General features: G+C 33.7%; 2 protein-coding genes across 2 annotated transcripts; both read left to right on the top strand.

Moving 5' to 3' along the window:
* Window positions 1–1,258: 1,258 nt before the first annotated feature.
* Window positions 1,259–18,743, top strand: LOC129570243 (titin-like). Its single transcript, XM_055449783.1, has 26 exons — window positions 1,259–1,389; window positions 2,021–2,224; window positions 2,374–2,440; window positions 2,664–2,693; window positions 2,839–2,921; window positions 3,776–3,800; window positions 4,319–4,412; window positions 6,533–6,608; window positions 6,682–6,727; window positions 6,970–6,999; window positions 7,198–7,232; window positions 7,302–7,326; window positions 7,593–7,634; window positions 8,807–8,850; window positions 8,946–8,985; window positions 9,302–9,477; window positions 14,416–14,619; window positions 14,750–14,816; window positions 14,966–15,027; window positions 15,333–15,383; window positions 17,604–17,661; window positions 17,745–17,768; window positions 17,839–17,862; window positions 18,061–18,101; window positions 18,219–18,242; window positions 18,362–18,743. The coding sequence occupies exons 1-26, from the start codon at window positions 1,378–1,380 to the stop codon at window positions 18,587–18,589; spliced, it is 1,812 nt and encodes a 603-aa protein (XP_055305758.1). The 5' UTR covers window positions 1,259–1,377; the 3' UTR covers window positions 18,590–18,743.
* On the top strand, window positions 13,728–16,790 carry LOC129570203 (zinc finger protein 512B-like). The gene is made up of 6 exons (XM_055449711.1): window positions 13,728–13,804; window positions 14,416–14,619; window positions 14,750–14,816; window positions 14,966–15,027; window positions 15,333–15,383; window positions 16,523–16,790. The coding sequence occupies exons 1-6, from the start codon at window positions 13,793–13,795 to the stop codon at window positions 16,628–16,630; spliced, it is 504 nt and encodes a 167-aa protein (XP_055305686.1). The 5' UTR covers window positions 13,728–13,792; the 3' UTR covers window positions 16,631–16,790.
* Window positions 18,744–20,247: the final 1,504 nt, after the last annotated feature.

Below are 20,247 nucleotides of genomic sequence, written 5' to 3'. Positions count from 1 at the left end.
ATTTACACTATTATGCAATCGAAATAAAGAAGTGAAAGATTTTTCTGTGCCATGCAGAAGCGACGCATATAGCGGTTTTAACTTGATAAATAAATACAGAAGAATTTCCGAAAGAGAAATGGTTGAATAAGAAAAAAACAACAGAAAAAATTCACAGAAATCTCGCATTGAAATTTCCAATAAAAAATGAAGTGAGAAAAGTTTATAAAACATTCAATACATTGCATAAATATGCGATAAGCTTCTCGTTGTCTTTTCTCAGCTGATAGCTAGAAAAGTGAATCTGTTTTGGTGTTTTAGAAATTCACATTGAGTGAGTAGAGTTGAACGCGCGAATGCGCTTCGAACCTCGTTTTCATTGTTTGATATACATGCATACCTACATACACGTATGCATATATACGTATTATATACTTTTCTTAGCCAATTAGTTGTTCACTATTCAATAGAATAATAGTGTACTGCACATATTGGATTGCAACGTAACCAAAGCATTTATTTCTTCGTACACTGCACAGAGAATAGTTAATTCTAGTTATGGTAATACATGACAATTTGAATCAAGCTCCTCTCTGTCCAAAAGAAGGCTGAATAAATCTACAAGAAACATGTGTATACATGTATGCTCATTGAAAAGTCATTGGCAAAATCGAACAAAATTTAATAATGGTTCCTTTCACGAAACATGTACTACTCTTGTTCCCGTTAGTTTGCATCATTTGTGAAGAACGTCGCTTGTAAGCCGCTCGCAGACAAACAAACAATGAAAAAAAACGTCAGCCAAAAATAAAAAAGAGATTAAAAATTAAGTTTTAATGGCAATGCACGCTATATTACAGCATTCGATTTTATTTGAATTACATTCGTCACTGCAATATCGCTTTGGACTTTTATTTTCATTTTTTCTTCTTCTTTCAACAGTGTGTACAGTACATGTTGCGCTGCATTCGCCGCTTTGTTATGCTCTCTGACTACATGCGGCGGCAGTAGCAAAAGACGCTCACTTTCGTGGCTGTGTGCTCAAGATGCAGTATATACGTTCAGTCTACTTCGACTATAATGAGCCGAGCTTTTATGTTTTTTGTTGGCTTGGATTGGTGTTCCTTCAATGTATGCACAGATTGTTTCGCTTCAAATTTCATGTCGTTGCCTCTATGATACAACGTATTTTATACGAATGAAATGTAAACATCAGGGGGGAAAGTAAATCATATTGTTATTGCCAATTTTTGGTGTTTGTAAAAACATATAAAAGGTGGTGACAGAGAAAAAATCGTTACCAGTATCTCAATTGAGCTCGATTTAGTCGGTTCGGGCAATTTTTCGGAAAGAATCAACACAGTCATTTTCTAGGCCACGGATTTGGGATCGCACAGCATGAAGTCTATGGTACGGATTGGTTGTTTTTTTGAAGTTGAATTTAGTGCTCAACGTCAAGCGTTAAAGTTACATTTTTGGGTGAAAATATACGAATTGCATTTTTATAAAATAAAAAAAATTTCATGTATGAATATAACTGATATAATTGAATCGCAAGAGTGATTCGAGTGTAGTGGACTGAGTGATTAAATTGATCGAACGGATGAAATGTTGTGACTTGATCGATGATTTCAATAAAGTGTTTGATCTCTCTGAAATTGTGGTCATTTGTTATTGTCTACTGAAAGCCTATGCATACATATGTAAATTTACTTCAGCGCACATTTCTATTTTAATTTACATAGTTTTGTTTGAAATCGAAAGTCATCGGTCTCAAATAACAACCTTCTATCATTTCGTTTTTTGCTCTTTTATGAATTATCTATTTTTGTTCGTTTTGTGGATTAGTGTTTATGTAATATTATCACAATAGACAATAATTCGAAGTGAATAACGGAGCCAGAAAAAATTAATACGACGAAACTGATACCTGTTACTTTGTGTAATCAAATGAAAATATTTTCAACAGAGTGTGGTCTTTTTGAAACAGTTTTCCTAAGTTGTGTACAGTTGAACGTGCTAACATTTATTTTACTTTTAGATTGTTTTGGCAGGGATTTCCCTGTGCTTGGTTTCGAGCGTTTTGTGTGAAAAACAGGGAGCTGCTGAAAAAGCAGACAACGCCGAAAAAAAGCATGATAAGCGCGGAATTTTCGAAGAAGGTTATGGAGATTTCGGCGGTTATGAAGAAGACCATCATCACTTGCACCATCATCATGAAAAAACCATCTACGATGTAAAAAAGGTAAATGTCGCGGCTTAAATCACAATCAGTGTTCATTTCTAGACCGTTCTTTTTTTGTTTTCTTCTTCATTAAAAAATACCACAAAATTATAATTTTTTTAAATAACTTTTCCAATTGTTCCCTGTGCCTCCATTTTTGTCTGTATTAGGTGCCAGTTCCCGTACCGCATTACCACACGGTACATGTCCCACATGTGAAAACTATTAAGTATCCAGGTAATTGTTATGCATTTTTATTATTGACACCGCCGAGTACTGGCTGAATATGTTTGCTTTGCAGGAAAAATGAATCCATTTTGGACTTATGAAAAAAACAATATTTTTTATGCTTATACAATTTTGAGTATAAAAATAGTGTAGTTTAGATAAATGACGCTTCTCGATCCATACAATTTTAACAAATAATGACGTCATATTTTAATTTTTTTTTTCGTTTTAGTCAAAGTTGGTGTTCCTCATCCGTATCCAAGTAATTATTCTTTTTTTATATGTGCATTTAATTCTTGTGAATGCATAATGAATAATATTCATTTTTCGAGGGAACTCTTTATGAAAATGTTGTTCTTGAATGAAATTGGATTTAATTGGATAATAAAAATGTGAATTCATTTCAGTCGTAAAGCATACCTCGTACCCAGTGAAAGAGATCGTCAAAGTGCCCGAGCACATCCCCGCTCCCTACCCAGTCGAAAAGACGGTAATATACGGATTTATTATATAAAGAAATCGGCTTTGTTTGAAACGCAAAATCATATAGCCACAATGGACAGGAAAATAAATGTATTTTGGCTCTTACAGAAATATATAGTCAAATAAATTGTTGAATATTATAAGCAAAAAGCCAAAAATTTGGTAAGAGAATGAACTTTTTAGAGAAGAAATTTTTCTAAGCAATTGTTTGATCGTTTGTTGGTAATTGAGACTATATGACCACATTAAAATATATACTATAATTTTTCCAATTCAAGTTGTATAATGCTTTAACTTTCTGATATCTTCAATTGAATTGAAATACGCATTTGAACGTCTTATTCGTCAAAATTGTTCCACAATATCCAGAGCAGAAATACTTGACTTGAAGGAAAAATATACGTTGACTGTAATTGCAATGAATATAATATAATCCAAAGTAACATTTCAAAGTAGTTTCATAATTGGAAAACGAGTTTCAAAGAATTCGGAACGCTTTAAGCTAAAATGAAAATATTCAGAAAAAAATTTCTTTCTTCCTAGGTCCATACTATATAGCATATGTAAATGTTTACCTTCTACAAATATACGGTTAAATTACCATTATTTGGTCAGCTGACTCAACAATTATCAAAATTTTAGACAAAAAAGTTTAAATGAGAGAAAAATCTGAAAAATGCATCTCAGCGGTCGAGTTTATTCTTTATTTTAAAGAATACAACTCCCCCCCAATTTCAACCTATTTTAACTGACAAAACTACACCAATTTTCCAATCAAATCGATTTTCTGACCATTTTGAATATACATTTTGACATGTGGGATTTATGGACAAATGAATAATCTGTATTATTTTTTTCTAGGTTCATTATCCAGTTCATGTACCAGGTAAATAAGCCGTTTTAGTATATTTAAAATTATGCAAAACAATTCATTATATTAACATAGTCCGACGGCACAAGAGCCGGACTAGTACCACACGATATTTTAGCTCTGCGTTCAGAATGAGCCATAAGAGTTGAGATTTCCTTACAAATAGGTAATTTTGTGATTTTTGTCCAATTTTTCGAAGTCTTGAAGACAATACCTAGTTTTGCTCATATTCGTTGGGTCTAAAATCGCGAGATAAATAATTCCCAAATTGTCATAGACTTGAAAAAAACGAAAAATACATAAAAAATTGATTTTCATCAAGAAATTCGGTGTTGCTGAGATGTCAAAACGGTGAAGGTAAAAACTATTTACCAATGAGCACAGAATGCTACTTATTCTCAATTCTGGGTGACCTAGAATATTGCATGGTACTAGTCCAGCTCCTGTGCCAGAGAAAGAAAACACGTCTTGGACTGTGTGATTGGCAAAAAAAAATTACAAAAGACAATAACGATCGATCTCTTTTATTTTAGTTGATCGTCCAGTGCCAGTTAAAGTTTACGTGCCCCAACCATACCCCGTTACCAAGGAAGTGCATGTTCCCGTAAAAATTGGCGTGCCAGCACCGTATGTCATTTTCATTTGGGAGTGTGAATATATTTTTTCGCTTTTTTTTTCAAAAAAAAAACTCATTTAATTCAATAACAAAATGAAAGTATAAACTAATGAAAGTGTTGTAAATCGGAAGCTTTATCTTTTGTCCGAATTTCAGGCAAATTACAGGGAAAATTTCGAGAAAAAAACGGTTTTTGACCCTATGAACGGATCGTATCATTTTTCGAGTTGTTGAAAAACGGGCAGCTGCAACGTTGCGCTTCAAACACAAAAAGCGCCATCTGCACATATTTGACTATTCAATGTAAACTAGCTGTCATCAGTATCTTTGAGTCATCGATGCTCAATTTTGGGTCGTAAACGGTACATTGAAAATTGCAAATGCGCCGTTTATGACCCAAAATTGAGCATCGATGACTCATCGATACTGATGACAGCTAGTTCACTTTGAATAGTCAAATATGTGCAGATGGCGCTGTAAAATCGTTCACCACTGACAAACGTCAAATTAGTATGGAAAGATGTCAATGTTGCAGCCTCCCGTTGAAAAAAAGAGCGAACCGTTCTCCACTTGGGTGATTTTGAATCGTGTGAAACAAGTCGTAATCAAAGGGCACAATGTTTGTAGAATACAGCGAGTGCATAGCGGGTATTCATATACAACTGCTTCTTTGGCCATTATGCAATCAGTGAATTACACACACAAATATATACTAGAAATTGAGGTCAAATGATTTTTTTTCTCAATTCGCACCCAAAGTTTTTTTGCGATTAGGGAAAACATTTTTTTGACATGTTGGAAAATTCTTCTTTCCCTATTAGTGAGGTCCTCAATTTCTAATATATATTTGTGTGTGTGTGTATGCAAATGTTTCCGTTCTGCTGTTAGAAATTGTTATACAACGATTGGTTACCGCCGCGGCTATGAAATCCATACTGAAGACAACATTCGACCTGCCTCTCGTGGTCATATACACAACACACGTTGAGCGGTCAATATATATACACAATACAGACACGCTAGCATAGGATTTACACGGTTTGCGCGAATGGCTACTTGATTATCGGCCATGCATACGCTTATGTGATTGAAATCTTCAACTATCACCACAAGCGTCGTGTCAGTAGAGCTCGTCTTATATTTACATTGGAAATACGTGTTATTGTTGTTGTAGCTTCATCGCCGTGGTTACCATGCATATACGGCAAATCCATGGTCCCAAATATCGCTTTGACATTTACATGTATTCTGATATTGAGCAACTGCCAACGCCATCTGTTAGTGTAACGAAGCATAACGAAGAAATTGTTGTATTCTATGAACGCTTTGCGCAGCCTTACTCTTTGTATCGCTGTGACAGAAGTGCGCGAAGCGCTCAGATGTTCAACGTCACGCTAACAGATGGCGTTATATGTTCAATATTGATTCATTATTTGAGACATGGATGAATCACACATTTTCAATTCACTGATTGCGGTGCCCTCTACAGGTGGGCGGACTAAGAGAGTATAATTCATACTCTCATACTCACTCCCATACAAACGGAAAATGAGTATGTCTCGACATACTCCGAGGGGGAAATCACTCTTTGAATTACTTTTCAATTACTTTTTCTATTACTTTTTGGCACGATATTACTTTAGTAAATTACGAAAGTAATTAGACGTTTATGTGAAAGTTTGACATTGTCAAACCAACAAACAAACGTTTTAAACAAACCACTATACTCATATCGAAAAATGGAATTTGAAATGGAAAACAAGAATACTTCGGGTATGTGGTTTATGCCGAACAGACATAACCAAACTATTGTTGCCATCTACCTCAATTAATTTTTTTCGAGAAAAATTACTTTTCTATTATCATAATTACTTGTGACATTTCAATTACTTTTAAGTGATTTCCCACTCGACATTCCCCCTCTTTGAGTAAGAGAGTATATACTCAGAGTATATACTCTTTGATTTTGAGTATGTCTCGATATACTCATGTTTTTCCGAAAGAGTAACTCTACACCTACTCCGACCAATAGTTCAAAAAAAAAATAATTCACACGCCCAATAAATAAACTTTTATATCACAATCGTTGTTCATGTAAATCAATAACCATTATTTGTATTGAATCCAATAGATACCCAGTCGAGAAAAAAATCCACGTCCCAGTTAAAGAATATATCCCAGTCGATAGACCGTACCCAGTTGAAAAGGTTTTCCACATATCATATTATATTAAACTCAATGTTCTTGTGAATAACGTTTATTTGTATAAATTATTTGTAGGTTGTGCATTACCCAGTAAAAGAATATTTCGATCATCCTATCCCAGGTATGTATCAAAGCTTAAGTATGGTAACGTTCTTATGAATAGGCCATCTTAATGAGTGAACTCGCTTTGATTGATTTTCATGAAGTCAAAGTCGAATAGCGACCCCCAATAGTGCCAACCAGAGATTAATAAAAAAAATTAAAAGAAAGTTATTTTCGCCAAATCCCAAAAACAACATTCCCCCAAATAGACCTAAAAAATTTCTAAGCTTATGCTAATTAAATTTTTTTTATGCAATCTAGTTCCAGTGGAAAAGCCGGTTCCAGTCCATGGTTCGTAGTATTTTCGCATAAATGGCTCACAGACAAGCACATATTAAGATTGCTCGGACTAACAATAGCCATGATTTTGGAGTTTTGAATTTGAGATGGAGTCTCAATCATATATATTTCCAAAACGAAAAAACTTTAAATTTTGCATTTGTTGTTATCCAATCATTTATCTAATCATTTATCCAAATTTTTTTATAGTTGAAAAGAAGGTTCCAGTAACTGTGATTAGGAAGGTAAACCCAAGCAAATAATAAAATCTAATTCAATCATTTAATTCAATGTACTTTGATTTATATTTCCAGACAACGTACCCAGTTCATATCCCAGGTTTGAATTGTCAATTATATTCAATAATTTCATAGCTTTCACTCCGAGAAAAAAGTCTAATTTTGCTTAATAGCAGTTATTTTCATTCTAATAATAAACTTTATTCATTCAGCTAACAACTGACTGGACTTTCAATCACTAAGTTTGCTTTCATGTTTAGCATGCAATAAAAATGCGTTGGAATGTGAACATAGTAATTGAACGGCCAGACCGAGTAAAATGAAATCAAATTTATCAAATTTCCTCAATTCTTTTTTCCGGGATAGTCGATAAACCGTACCCTGTTCCCGTTGATCACCCAGTTCCATGTAAGTTAAAGACGTTCAATGTTCATCTAAAACTTCATTCTGAGTAATGTGATGACAATCAAGCATTATTTTGCACTCTGTTTTGTTACTGCTTTTAGTAGTTCATGATTTAAATGTCTAATGAAGTTTATAAACATGTGTAATGGCCACAAAACTACCTTAAAACTCAACTAATGAAAACTCCTTAATACTTGGTGTAGCAAAGCTCTTTTCAAGTTCTTCCGTATTACCCAGAATTATTTATTTTACTCACGATACACTATTGCTTCTATACGAAGCAGCAAACTTCAACAAACGAATCTATCTATGGTTCCATTTAATAATTTTCGGTTGTAGAAAATGTTGAAATTTACTTGACTACCAAAAAACGGTAACCAAGTGTCGAAGTTCCTGCATCTAAGCATCTGACAGCTCACTTCTAGCGCTACGTGACAAGTGTCAAAAGTTGTGACTCAGATCGTTCAATGTTTACCGCAAACTATTGAATCTTTTTTATATTTGTTAATAAAGTAGACACAAAGAATAAAAATGTCACGAATGTGCAAAATTGATTTTTGTGAGAGCGTAGCACGTGATAAACATCAATTTTATAAAAAAAAATGTTTTTTTTTCATTACGGAACATTGTTGATGCGTTCAATTTGTCGCGTTCATGAGTGCGTCTAACGACGTAAACGAATTGAAATGAACTTCACTGAATGCGCTCATCGCAAATTCGCGTTTTATTTTGTTTTGTTAGGGTTATGCAGAGCCTGTGCCAAGTGTTAAAATGTTGTATGTTCTCAAGACATTTCAGATGTTCAGTTTTCGTACGCATTTGTTGAGACCTTTACTCAGAATTAGGAATAGAGTGTAATTTTCTTATCAAATGTCGGAGTAAACTTCGTTAAGAGAATCGAAAACCAATGGGTAAATCTCAATCTGTCTTAAAACAGCTGCCTCAATAAACGCCAAATTAACATAATAAGTCCGTGGTATATTTTTGTAAATTTCATTGGACGTTTTATAAAAACAAGCCATCCCAATTTTTCCAACTCTCAGAAGTGAATTTGCGTATATTTGTTTGAATATTTCGTAGTTAGTTAGAGCTACTAAACGGATTGCTTTTTTTTTTCAATCTGAGTGCTTCTCTTTTGTAATCAATTCTTTTCTATGTACCTGCCTATGTACCAGATACTGTGAAAGTGCCTCATGAAGTCCCCGTCCCAGTTGAAAAGGTAATATAAAAAAAGATGTGAATCGCAATTTTATGATTTCACTGACTTCACAGAATTTTTGAAAATGAATATTATTCTAACGGTTTCTATAACAGACGGTCCACGTTCCACACGTAAAGCATGTTCCATACCCAGGTAAGCTCAAAAACCGAGACTGTGAAGTGTCTGTGATATAGCGCCTCGTTATTATATGTGCCAATTGTATGCAAACAAAATATACATTAAAGTGCGCTCCATCCACACACACATACAGAGAGAGAGAGAAACTGTGTGAGCGTGCCTGAGTTGCCTGAAGTGAAGCGCACGTCGATTCATATTTTTTTGCGTTCAATAGATGTCTACTATTGGGAAAGGCAGGATAAGGCGGCGCTATGCGGCAGCAAACATACAATCTCTGTAAATATGTTTCCCTCAACTAATTCTGTACTTTTTTCTTTGTCTATGAATTTAGTGAAAGTTGCTGTTCCCGTCCCAAGGCCCATTGAAATTGATGTGCACCATCCGGTACACGTTCATAAACCAATTCATTATACAGAGAAAGAGTTCGTGCCCGTTATAGAGGATCATCAACATCACCACGAACATGACGAACATCATGGATTCGAAGAACATCATGATCACGGGTATTGATGACACGGGAAATCGATCAATTTTCTCTGAATCATACATGCAAATATACTCATATTGTGATATTTCGTTGTTTCCATACACACAAAAAATGAGAACAAATAATAATCTAACATGTGTTTTTAAATCAGAGATAATTTTTGACACCTGAATATCAGAATGTTGAGACGTGCTGCTCAGCTATTCATTCAGTTTTCGAACGTGCATACAACATTTATTACATCTATAATTTATAATATCTTTCAACTTCGATGTTTAGTTATTAAGTGTCGAAAATCAAAATTAAAAGTAAAAAAAATGAAATTCTACCTATAAACATTGTCTTCAATTTGAATTCGCACCCAATTCTATTTCCACTCGGGCCAGACGTTAGTTACTCTTTAAGAAATTATTCTCAATGAGAAAGAAATTATTCTCTTCACGTTTGACTTGGATTTAGCTATTGATTCCCCTCAAGGGACTGTAGATAGTGGCAACATTTTAGCGATATTGGCGCCATTATAGACAATATAAGGCTCGCTTTTGTGAAATAAAACACAATGATGCAAAATAATAATAATACCCTTTTTTTCTCTAAGCCTATTTGAAAAAAAATTGCAAGTAATATTGGGCGTTTGAAAAAATTGACCAACAAAACTTGATAAAAAGTTGCGAATGACTTTTTTTTCGCGTAAGTCTACTTCTACAGAGAGCCCAAAGAAAATTCTGAGCGGTGTTATGTCAATTCTAATGAACTTTCAACTGTTTTTAAATATATACGTTGAATTTACGTTGTCTAATTAAAAACATTATAATGTTATATAAATATACTTTTGAACGTTATGAACTTTTTCAAATGCTTAATATAAATTATAACACTGCTGAATTGCATATTGAAAACATCGAATGTATTCAATACTATTCGGCCAGCACTTGATTCAGTGTTAATGAACAACTAAAATAAAGCTTGAAACTTAATAAGAAATAAAGTGTAAGCTTTTTTTGTATAACTTCGGGAGGTAAGAAATCCTACGTACGGCCAATTCACAAAAGGGTGTTAAAGCGAAAATAACAATTAACTTGTCTTTGCTTTTAAAATGTCTTGATTCCATAATTGCAAACCACCTTAAGTTCCATATGACAAATATCATTGATTACAGCCAAAATGGATTCGTTAAAGAGAAGTCCACAATCACAAATTTGAGCAAATTTACATCACGTACAAGAACTAACATTAACATGGAAAAACAAAACCACACCGATGCTATTTATTTAGTTATAGCTTAGATATTTAATTCAGTCAATATTGAGCTAATCAACCAAAAGCTGAACATTATGGGTTTGAATGGTCAACTACTAAAATGGACTCAATGATATTTGAATGGACGACAGCAAATTATTTTGCGAAATTGGGATTCAAAATGTTACGCGTTTTTGACCCAAAGAGAATCCAAATGTAGACACAAAGTAGGGCAAAGTATAGCTTAAAATTACGTAAAACAGACATCCTCGTTTCAAAATCAATGGTAATTTTACATGTGAAATAACAACAAGAAACGACAAAAGTGACCTCTCGTAGCGGCACAGTTGAAACTAACGAAACAAACACAATTGAACATATCATTTTTATGTTCAGTGTTGGTTCTGTTGTTTACCGTATAGCCGGAGAGAGATGGCTACAGATTAGTGGCATTGAATGACATTCAACACCCATGAAAACAGAGAACTGGACGCAAATGAATCATTTTTAATTTAGAAGAAAAAAGAAAATTTAATGAACGGAGACGAAGGTCCAATTGAAGATGCAATATTTGAACATTTTTTATAACTATTTGTCAGTAGCCATGGAGAAATATGTTTGCAATTCCAAAGGAAAAAATCAAGTCACTTTGAATTTTTGTGTCAAGTGAATTTTGCTTTAAACGTTAGTTTGAATCGTCAGCTCACCGAAGATGAATGCTTATGCTTAGCATTCGAAATGTACATCTGAGCAATTTTGACTCAATAAAGTGTAATATTTGTAGAAAACAAAATAAATGATTCTAAATTAAATTAAATTACACGTAAAAATACTCAAAGTAATCAAGTAATTAAAATTGGGCCTAAATATTGTCCAGAGAGTGCATATTTGCTGCTGAGTAGGCCTGAGCTGCGCTGATTTTGCTGACTCAGGCGCTGAAGCGGTATTTTAAGGCACTTACGGTACAAAATTGTCATTGCTAGCTGGGGTCCACGTTGTTTATCAATTATATTAGGGTGGACCTCAGCTAGCAATGCCACTTTTGTACCGTAAGTGCATTAAAATATCGCTTCAGGTGCTTGAGTCAGCAAATTCAGCTCAGCTCAGGCCCACTCAGCAGTAAATATGCACTCTCTGATATTGTCCTTCAATTTGATTCTGACCATGAGTGTAAGCCTTGTGCCTATGAATTTTCACATAATTTGGCCCGAACATTCGGGACAAACCGACGCAGCCGGGGCAAACTGACGCACCCTTTTTTCAACCCGTACTTAAAGTCAATTATCCAAGAAAATAAGGCACCAAATATGATTTTTTATTGGTTAATCATCCTTTTTCTTTGAAATGACAAAACAAATCAAATCTTTTCCAAGATACATGAAAATATTGAGAGAAAAAATTAGAAAGATGAGATGTCTCGAGAAAAAACAATTTTTCTTCTGAAAATTCGTTTTTATATCATTTTTCAAGCTTCAGCGATTGTGTGTGAATTAAAATAAAAGTTTTAACCATCCAAATATGGAGGATAAAATTACGAAACTTTCAATAGATCACACTTGACATATAGTGTCGGCGTTTTCGAGAAAAGTCGACTGCGTCGAATAGCCCCACCCCTATATAGTCAAACTGAATAGAGTTATGCGTTAATTGTCAAGAAATCAAAATTTATATCATATCACAGCTGAAATATGAATTTAAATATGCCATTGACAACGAACCAATTGATCGTGTGGATGTGATAAAGGACCTGGGAGTCATACTGGATATGTTAACATTAAGAAACTACTTTTCACATTCATACTGCCGATTATTGAATATAGTTCACAGGTTTGGAGCCCAAAGCTGAAAAGATTGCTCGAATTGAGTTCAGAAGCAATTTTTACTATTTGCACTGCCTAAAATGAAATGGTCGCATGGATTCAAGTTGCCACCATACGAATGTCGATTACTGGAATTACAAATGATCATGCGAACGAAGAAAAATTGCTAAAATTTTAATGGTACATAATGTAACATGCGGACATAAATCATCAACGATAACACATTATGAACAGAATAAATAATAGAACACCATGGCAATGATCGAGAGACACGAAATTTCTATCTCTGCCAGTATGATACCACTCCAGATTCGAACCAATCAATCATATACTGGCTACATACAATGATTTTTATAAAAAATTTGTTGCAATTAAGCCACCATTTAGTTCATAAAGAAAATAAGAATCATCATTACATTGTGTGATACTTATTTAATTGATTTTAACACAAGTTGAAATACTGTTAAACAGAGAATTAATGAATATTTTAAAAGAAATAGATTGTTGTGAGAGTAGAAAATTAAATGATAAAGCAATGTAAATATTATAAATATATTAATATATATTTATACCAAATAAACCAATAATAAAATTCGCACATTTATTCCACTTCCTATCATTCAAAGCATGTTACCGAAAAATTTTCAATATATTCATTTTCATGGATCAACACATAATGGCTAAAAATACATGCATTAACATTGGGAGATCGAATGAATGTCAAATGCGGTGCTTTTGGTGTTGATATTTTCATTCTTCAAGTTCAATGAAAACCCCACACTGTTGCAATAAAACAAGAGAGGCAATTTTATTCATTAATCTTACATGTGTAAAATTGTAAATTTCTTCGAATTTTCACCGTTTTTGATTTCTTGTTGCTGCCAGCAGTAATAGCTATTACATGGGTATGCACCAGCGCTCATCTCTCTCTCTCTCTCTCTCTTAGTGTGTAGTACTGTAGATATGTTTATCTCTTTCTTTAACACTAAATATTTTTACTTTCTTCGTTCGTTTTGAAATTGAAAAAAGGTTTTTTTTCTTGCGCGAAGACGATGTTTTTGATAATGGGAAATAATGCTCATTTTTTCTGCAAGGAAACAAACACAAGCAGCTGCTCGTTTTCTCACGCAAGCACTTAACATTTGCTGCAAACTCGAGAAAATCATCTATAAATAGAAGCCACTTGGCTGATTTGGAAATAGTTTAAAACCCGACGTCGTTGAAAAAAGTCAATTTTCATGTGCCCTATACGAAGATATAGTGCATAAGATTAACTATGAATTGGCTGGTAAGATTATGTTCAAGTTCAGTGGGAAATGTGATTCAGTTCTAATATGAGAAATGCATGCAATACAATTCATTTATAATGGTGGTGATGTTTGATTTGAAGTGCTAATTCATCTATATGTGATTATCGATAAAGCCATGTGAATGATATTTTGCTGTTGGTTGATGGTTCACTTTATTTGGAAATATCACATACATTGAGTTGACTGAAGTTTAGTGAGGAGAAAAAAAATGTCAAAAGATTTGAAAATAAAGTTGCAAGCGAAATTGTTGATTTATTTGTGTATACAAATAAAAATAAGGTTTACGATGATTTGCTGGAAAACTGAATCAAACTCTTAGCAAGAGCATCAAATATTCATTGATGTAGTTATTCAAACTGAAGTTCAAGCATCATATCTCTTTTAAAATCGAAAACTTGTTCATCTAACGTAAACAATACTAAAATAATCGCTACGCCAGCGCAAGTGTTCGCATGCAACATCTCAGCCAATTATTATATAATTAAGTTAACTTTTTCTTTTGATTTAATGATGTTTTTACTTTTTATGCATTGTTTCAATCGGTTTTTTATGCTCAACACGTTTTGTTTTCGCTTGTTCTTCTATTCAGACGAAATTGTGTGTACTTTTATTGGTGTTAATGACCCATGCAATCGAGGACTTGCCAACGAATCCAGATGTGTCCCAAACATTCCCAATTCCCATCGAAACTGCCGATAATGGATTATCTGATGGTGAACAGTGGGGAAATGAAAGTCCAGGACCTCTGTCTTCAGAGAAAACGGAAGAAAAACTCATAACAATGATCAAAAAGGTGGAATAGATTTTATTCCTTGTGTACCAAAAAAATGCCAATTTTTTTTATGTTATATGAAAATGTTTCATTTCATTTTCTCTTCTTTCGTAACCATTTTTATTGGTCCCGGAACTGGAATCTGGAATAGGTCCCTGTGCCGATCGCCATCACCAAACATGTACCGTACAAAATAGAGAAAATTGTGCCCATTCCAGGTGAGACTATATAGATAGAGTTCATGTACAAGTGACTGACTCATTATATATACTCAATCAATTGAATTGGAAATTGTTTCAATTGTAAATTACAAAAAAACTGAATCTCGCGATTGATTCTGAAAATGAATTTATAATATCGTTTTTAGTTCGTGTTGGAATTATTACCCCCGTTCCTGTAGAACGAAAAATACCGGTTCCAATAAAACAAGTAAGACATTTTCTCGATTATTCTCGATGAACAAGATTTACCATTTCAAATCGCAGAACAATTTGCCGAAAAAAAATGAACCAAAACACTCGTCATAACAAAAGTCAAAAATCGACATTCAACACATGTCTATTACTAGATTTTTCCACATCTAACACCTGTGCAGAATTTTAAATAAAATTGAACATAAAACGAAATAAGATAAATTGTGATTTAATTTAAATTTTTAGCTTTAAAGAAGTTCTAAGTTTTGTTAACCTCGTCTTGAAAATCAAACAAAAATAATTCTTTGTATTGTATTTTAGATTATCAAGGTGCCGATTCACATTCCGCAGCCGTATCCCATCGAGAAAAAAGTGAGTTTGTTGTAAATAAGCACACCCGAATTAATGCCGTACAAATTTCCAGTCCTGCTTGAAACATTAGCATTTTTCTTGAAATCATAAAAAATGTAGGAATTCTATGATATAGCTTGTCAATGATGAACTGAAAAATTTACAGTTTGATCAATATTTCAGTAGAACGAACCATATCTTAAGACTAGCTTCCTCGCCTCGCTTCGCTCGGCTTGGGCGCTAGTTCGGTTTCTCTTCCGTTCAGTTAGTTTTTTTTCAATCAAGAAAGATGAATAAGCATTTCAGTGAGATGACGATATAATTTGACGTAAAAAGCAAAATTCAGTTATGAATGTTAGTCTGTCATTTCGTATGTTCCATACTTGTTTTTTCAAAGCAAAGACGATTTTCTGGGAAAGTTGCTCCTTTTTCTGGAGTTGATTTTACACGCATTTTTTTCATATGTGAATTGGTGTTAAGTCGTGTTAAGATGACCATGATGGACCGAGATGGTGTCCATGTTCATTCCCGTTCCAAAACCTTCCATATGACACCCATATTGACTATTCATGGTGTTAAGTCGTGTTAAGATGACCATGATGGACCGAGATGGTGTCCATGTTCATTCCCGTTCCAAAACCTTCCATATGACACCCATATTGACTATTCATGGTGTTAAGTCGTGTTAACATGACCATGATGGACCGAGATGGTGTCCATGTTCAACTCTGTTCCAAAACCAATATTTCATTGCCATCAATCCACATTAATGTACGTTGTATCGAAAAACAATTAAAAAAATTGTTTCTTCAATTTTTTGAAAATTTAATTCGAAAATCAAAACTGATATGTGAATCTGCTATTTAAGCCGCGAGAATTCTAACGACATATTCACCATTAAAACCAGGAATTAAAAAATCATGAAAATAAAAAAAAATAGGACAAACGCACACATACACACACAATGAGTTTTATATATATAGATCAGAGCGTGGTATGAGCTTTGGAGTGTATTGTATTCCAATACGTCAGTCAGTGCTGCTGACATCAGTTAATAACACGCTCTGTTAATATGTACGTTCTCTTAAAAAAATCACCCAAAGACATCAAACTTTGGATTCGTTAGCAATTTAACGAAATGTGTTCTGATATCAAACTAGGTACCCTACTTTATTCGAGTTCCCGAAATCCAGCCTATACCAATCATCATGAAAGAGTTTCACCCATATCCGATCGAAAGAAAAGTGAGTAATAATTCTCTGGTCTAATGATCTTTTGTAAAAAAATCAATGATGTTTTCCACATTCGCATTTACTTTCAATTATCATTCAATGTTTCTAATGCAATGATTGCATGACGCTTGTTCCATCGTTTCTGACACTGGTTCAACATAATGGCGTTAGATTCCAGGTAACACATGATACTTCGATTCATTTGTTCCGGCCTCTTCTTAAAGATATATTCTCTGTTTTTCCTTCATATTAGTCCCCATAAATATTCCATTTAATAAACCGTTCCCGGTAGAAATCAGAAAAGTAGAGCGTATACCAGTGCCAGTGCCTGTTCCACACCCGTATGATTGTTTTCATTTTCATAATAGAAAAAATATATTTCGACAAGTGTTTTAATCACTGTGATTAAACTGACATCAATTATGATGTGAAGAAGATATTGTGCATAAAACTTATAATTTTGTTTCGTTATTATCATTTTTTCATGAAACATCTTCACTGTCTTAATTAACTGCCTAACAAATGGAAAACTCCAAGAATCCCTGTTGAACGAGTTGTTAAATATCCGGTTAAAGGTGATTTAAAAAAATGTTGCAGATTTTTTTTCAGAGTGGGATATTATTTCAATACTATGGGATATTTTTATTCAGATGGGATAGAAATATCGCATAAAAATATCAGATATTTTTCTATTCCATCTGAATAAAAATATTTCATCGTATTCTCTGTTTTTTTCCAAATATTAATAGAATTAATATAATTTTGATTTGGTACTTGTTCGCGATATGTAGTGTACGTAGACAGGCCAGTTGGAATCCCCATTCCACAAGTAAGTAAAACTATATACGAGGGGTTTCATTCAAATGGTTTAAACTTATTTCCAAACCACTTTCAGCCTTATCCCGTTCAAACTGAAAAATTAGTCCCAGGCAAGTCAATACTTTTGGAAATGGATACGGTTGTATTGATCTCTTGAAGCTAAATAATCTGTTTATTTGTTTGAATTGATATATTCTTCTTTACAGTGAGAATTGAGAAGAAAGTACCATACGCTGTACCGATTGCTGGTAATATACAAATATTCCAATGTTTTATTGCTATTTATTTTTCTTCTTTTGAAAATTAAATTTTTCGTTGTTTTTGTTTTCAGTTGAGAGGCCCGTTCCATATGAAGGTAATACCAAATTTTGAGATTTCAATGATTTTACATTCAAACTGATGCATTTTATTTTTGGCAATGACAGTCCCAAAACCTGTTGGGGTTCCAGGTAAATACGCCTTAATTTCCTTTTCTCAAACTCGAAAATAGAAGACATTCGAAACACGCTCCTTAAATGCTTTATTTGAGTTGAATTTCTTCAGTCGTTTCATTCACAATCTCAATTATTCTGGACGTTTTGCATACGATAATTATAATTTTCCACTTTACTAATAATAATTTATACACCCATTATTCAAATTATTAGTGAATGTTCCCATCGCTGTGACATTTCCCGTTGAAAAATATGTGAGTACATTATTTTTTTTCAGAGAAATTAAATGATAGACGAGAAATAGAAGCAAAAAAGACACCATCCACATAAATTTTAAGTATTACACTAACATTTGAATATTTTGTTCTTAGATACATGTGCCAAATGTGAAAGAGGTACGTGGGATGTACTCTTTTTATGGAAAACAAATTTTTATGGTTTGATCGTTAAGGATGCTGAATGATTCACGTCAATTTTCGAGATTGATAAGCAATCCATTTATACTTTTACTTAGGTGCGATTTCCAGTGAAAACTGTGGTTGAGCAACCGAAACCAATCGAGTTAGAAAAAATTACGCCAGTCAATGTCGAAAAGCCATTAAAATACATTGAAAAAGTCAACGTTCCTGTTGATGGAAAAGGAAGTGAGAGTAATTTAAGCAATAATGTGAATGCTGAAGCAGCTAATGGATTACAAGACTTATCTGCTGGTTATGCATCAACAAAGAAAAGCAAAGCGTAAAAATGTCGCGCTTTCAATATGTTTATATGTATTTTTCAAGCTCTACCTCTAGGTTGCAGTTTTGTGTGTAGTTTCACTACATCGACAAAAATTCTTTCGAAAAATATTCTAATTCGTAATAGATGTTAAGCGTTTTATTGTTTTGTAAGACCATATAATTCATATATATGTGAATAAAAGAAATTATTTAGAGAAATGTTTGTGTTTATATTAACTTCGAACAAGCTCCATCGAAACTTTTGCATCAGGAAATATCTAAGATATTCTCATCAATATTACAGACCCGTGTATTTGCTGTCTGCCCAGCAAACTGTTGATCGCGGTGAAATACACGCGACATACTGTGACACAATGCACGTACACCCAAAAAAGCCAACGGAGAAATGTGTATGCTACCGTTGCTTCAATAGCATATGCATGTTCATGCTTTTTAGAGTTGGTGCGCGAGGCTTACAGTGTGTCCATTGTATAGCAACACAACCAACATCCGCTGCTGTTCAACACTATTGCAAGCTAGTATTAACAGCAGTGGCTGGACAGATAGCAAGTTCCTTGGTTGTAATATTGGGATGAAAATTCCGTTTTTGAGTTTAAAGATGCCTTCCCTGCTTCAAGTTCGGACTAAAATCAGTTTACTCGATCAGAATTATGCGAAATTATTAAATAAAAATAATGAAATGCTGAAAGTTCATACGCAAGAGTTATGTTATTTAATGATGTTGAATAATTCTAACCGATTCAGTTATGGTTCTACATAGTCGTTTGATCGTGAATCATCATTAAATCTTTGTTTTACATAAATATATGTATTCGTTATCTAACTATCTATTTGCCTTTGATAATAAAGCCTAAACCGTTTTGCTTCCAATCACAAAACTCAGCTATGTTAGATATTTTTGTTCGAAAAACTTCAGTCGTTTTTTGCAATCTTGGGTTTTTTTTCTCGAAAAAGCCTTATCAAAAAATGTAGCCGCAAATGTCTTAAACGTAAGTAGGTCCCATTCGAATTGAAATAACAATAATATATTATGTTTATTGTGATTAAACTCACCGAATGTATGGAATATTGGCCGGAATGTGGAACTTTGCCCCTGGATCAAAATCCATTTCCGATCGTAGAACTGGGGGCTTAATTCCGCCATACCGTTCTCTAAATCGTTAATGAAACCACAAAATAGGTAAATTACTTCATTTTATAGATATTTTCAAAACGACAAAACCAATTTACCTTAGCAGCCACCAGTGGCAATTATAATGATCTGCAACAACATTTTTATTGAACACATCCCATCTCCAAACATCCATTGCCAATGCAAATGGTAAAAATACGACCTGAACATTATGTTCTCATAAGAATTCGTTGTGAATACCGTGTAAGTAAAAAAATATTGAAATCTACCTTGTCCATGGCTAATGAAAAAAGGAAATTTATTTCATGTGCTGTATCATCAACTGGTCTCTGAATCAGACCTAACGTCTGTAAATGTTTTGGCGTTGAGACAGATAATGATATTGCGTCACCCAGCGCCTCATGAAAAGCTGAAAGAATTGAAATCAATATAAGTATAAATTTCTAATGGACTCATTCACCAGACCGATAAACAACAAAAATGAGTGAAATGGTCTAATCATTTTCTGAAAAAATGTGGCATACATGC

Source organism: Sitodiplosis mosellana, unplaced genomic scaffold, assembly GCF_009176505.1.
Source record: "Sitodiplosis mosellana isolate CC-2019 unplaced genomic scaffold, AAFC_SMos_1.0 Smas_scaffold_47, whole genome shotgun sequence".
Classification (NCBI taxonomy): Eukaryota; Metazoa; Arthropoda; class Insecta; order Diptera; family Cecidomyiidae; genus Sitodiplosis; species Sitodiplosis mosellana.
This window is presented reverse-complemented; position numbering and strand designations above follow the sequence as displayed.

Coding starts and splice junctions, on each gene's coding strand:
- LOC129570243 (XM_055449783.1), top strand. Junction 8,851..8,945: donor TCCCCGTCCCAGTTGAAAAG/GTAATATAAAAA, acceptor TTTCTATAACAG/ACGGTCCACGTTCCACACGT. Junction 17,863..18,060: donor AAAACCTGTTGGGGTTCCAG/GTAAATACGCCT, acceptor TCAAATTATTAG/TGAATGTTCCCATCGCTGTG.
- LOC129570203 (XM_055449711.1), top strand. Junction 14,620..14,749: donor TCATAACAATGATCAAAAAG/GTGGAATAGATT, acceptor AATCTGGAATAG/GTCCCTGTGCCGATCGCCAT. Junction 14,817..14,965: donor GAAAATTGTGCCCATTCCAG/GTGAGACTATAT, acceptor TATCGTTTTTAG/TTCGTGTTGGAATTATTACC.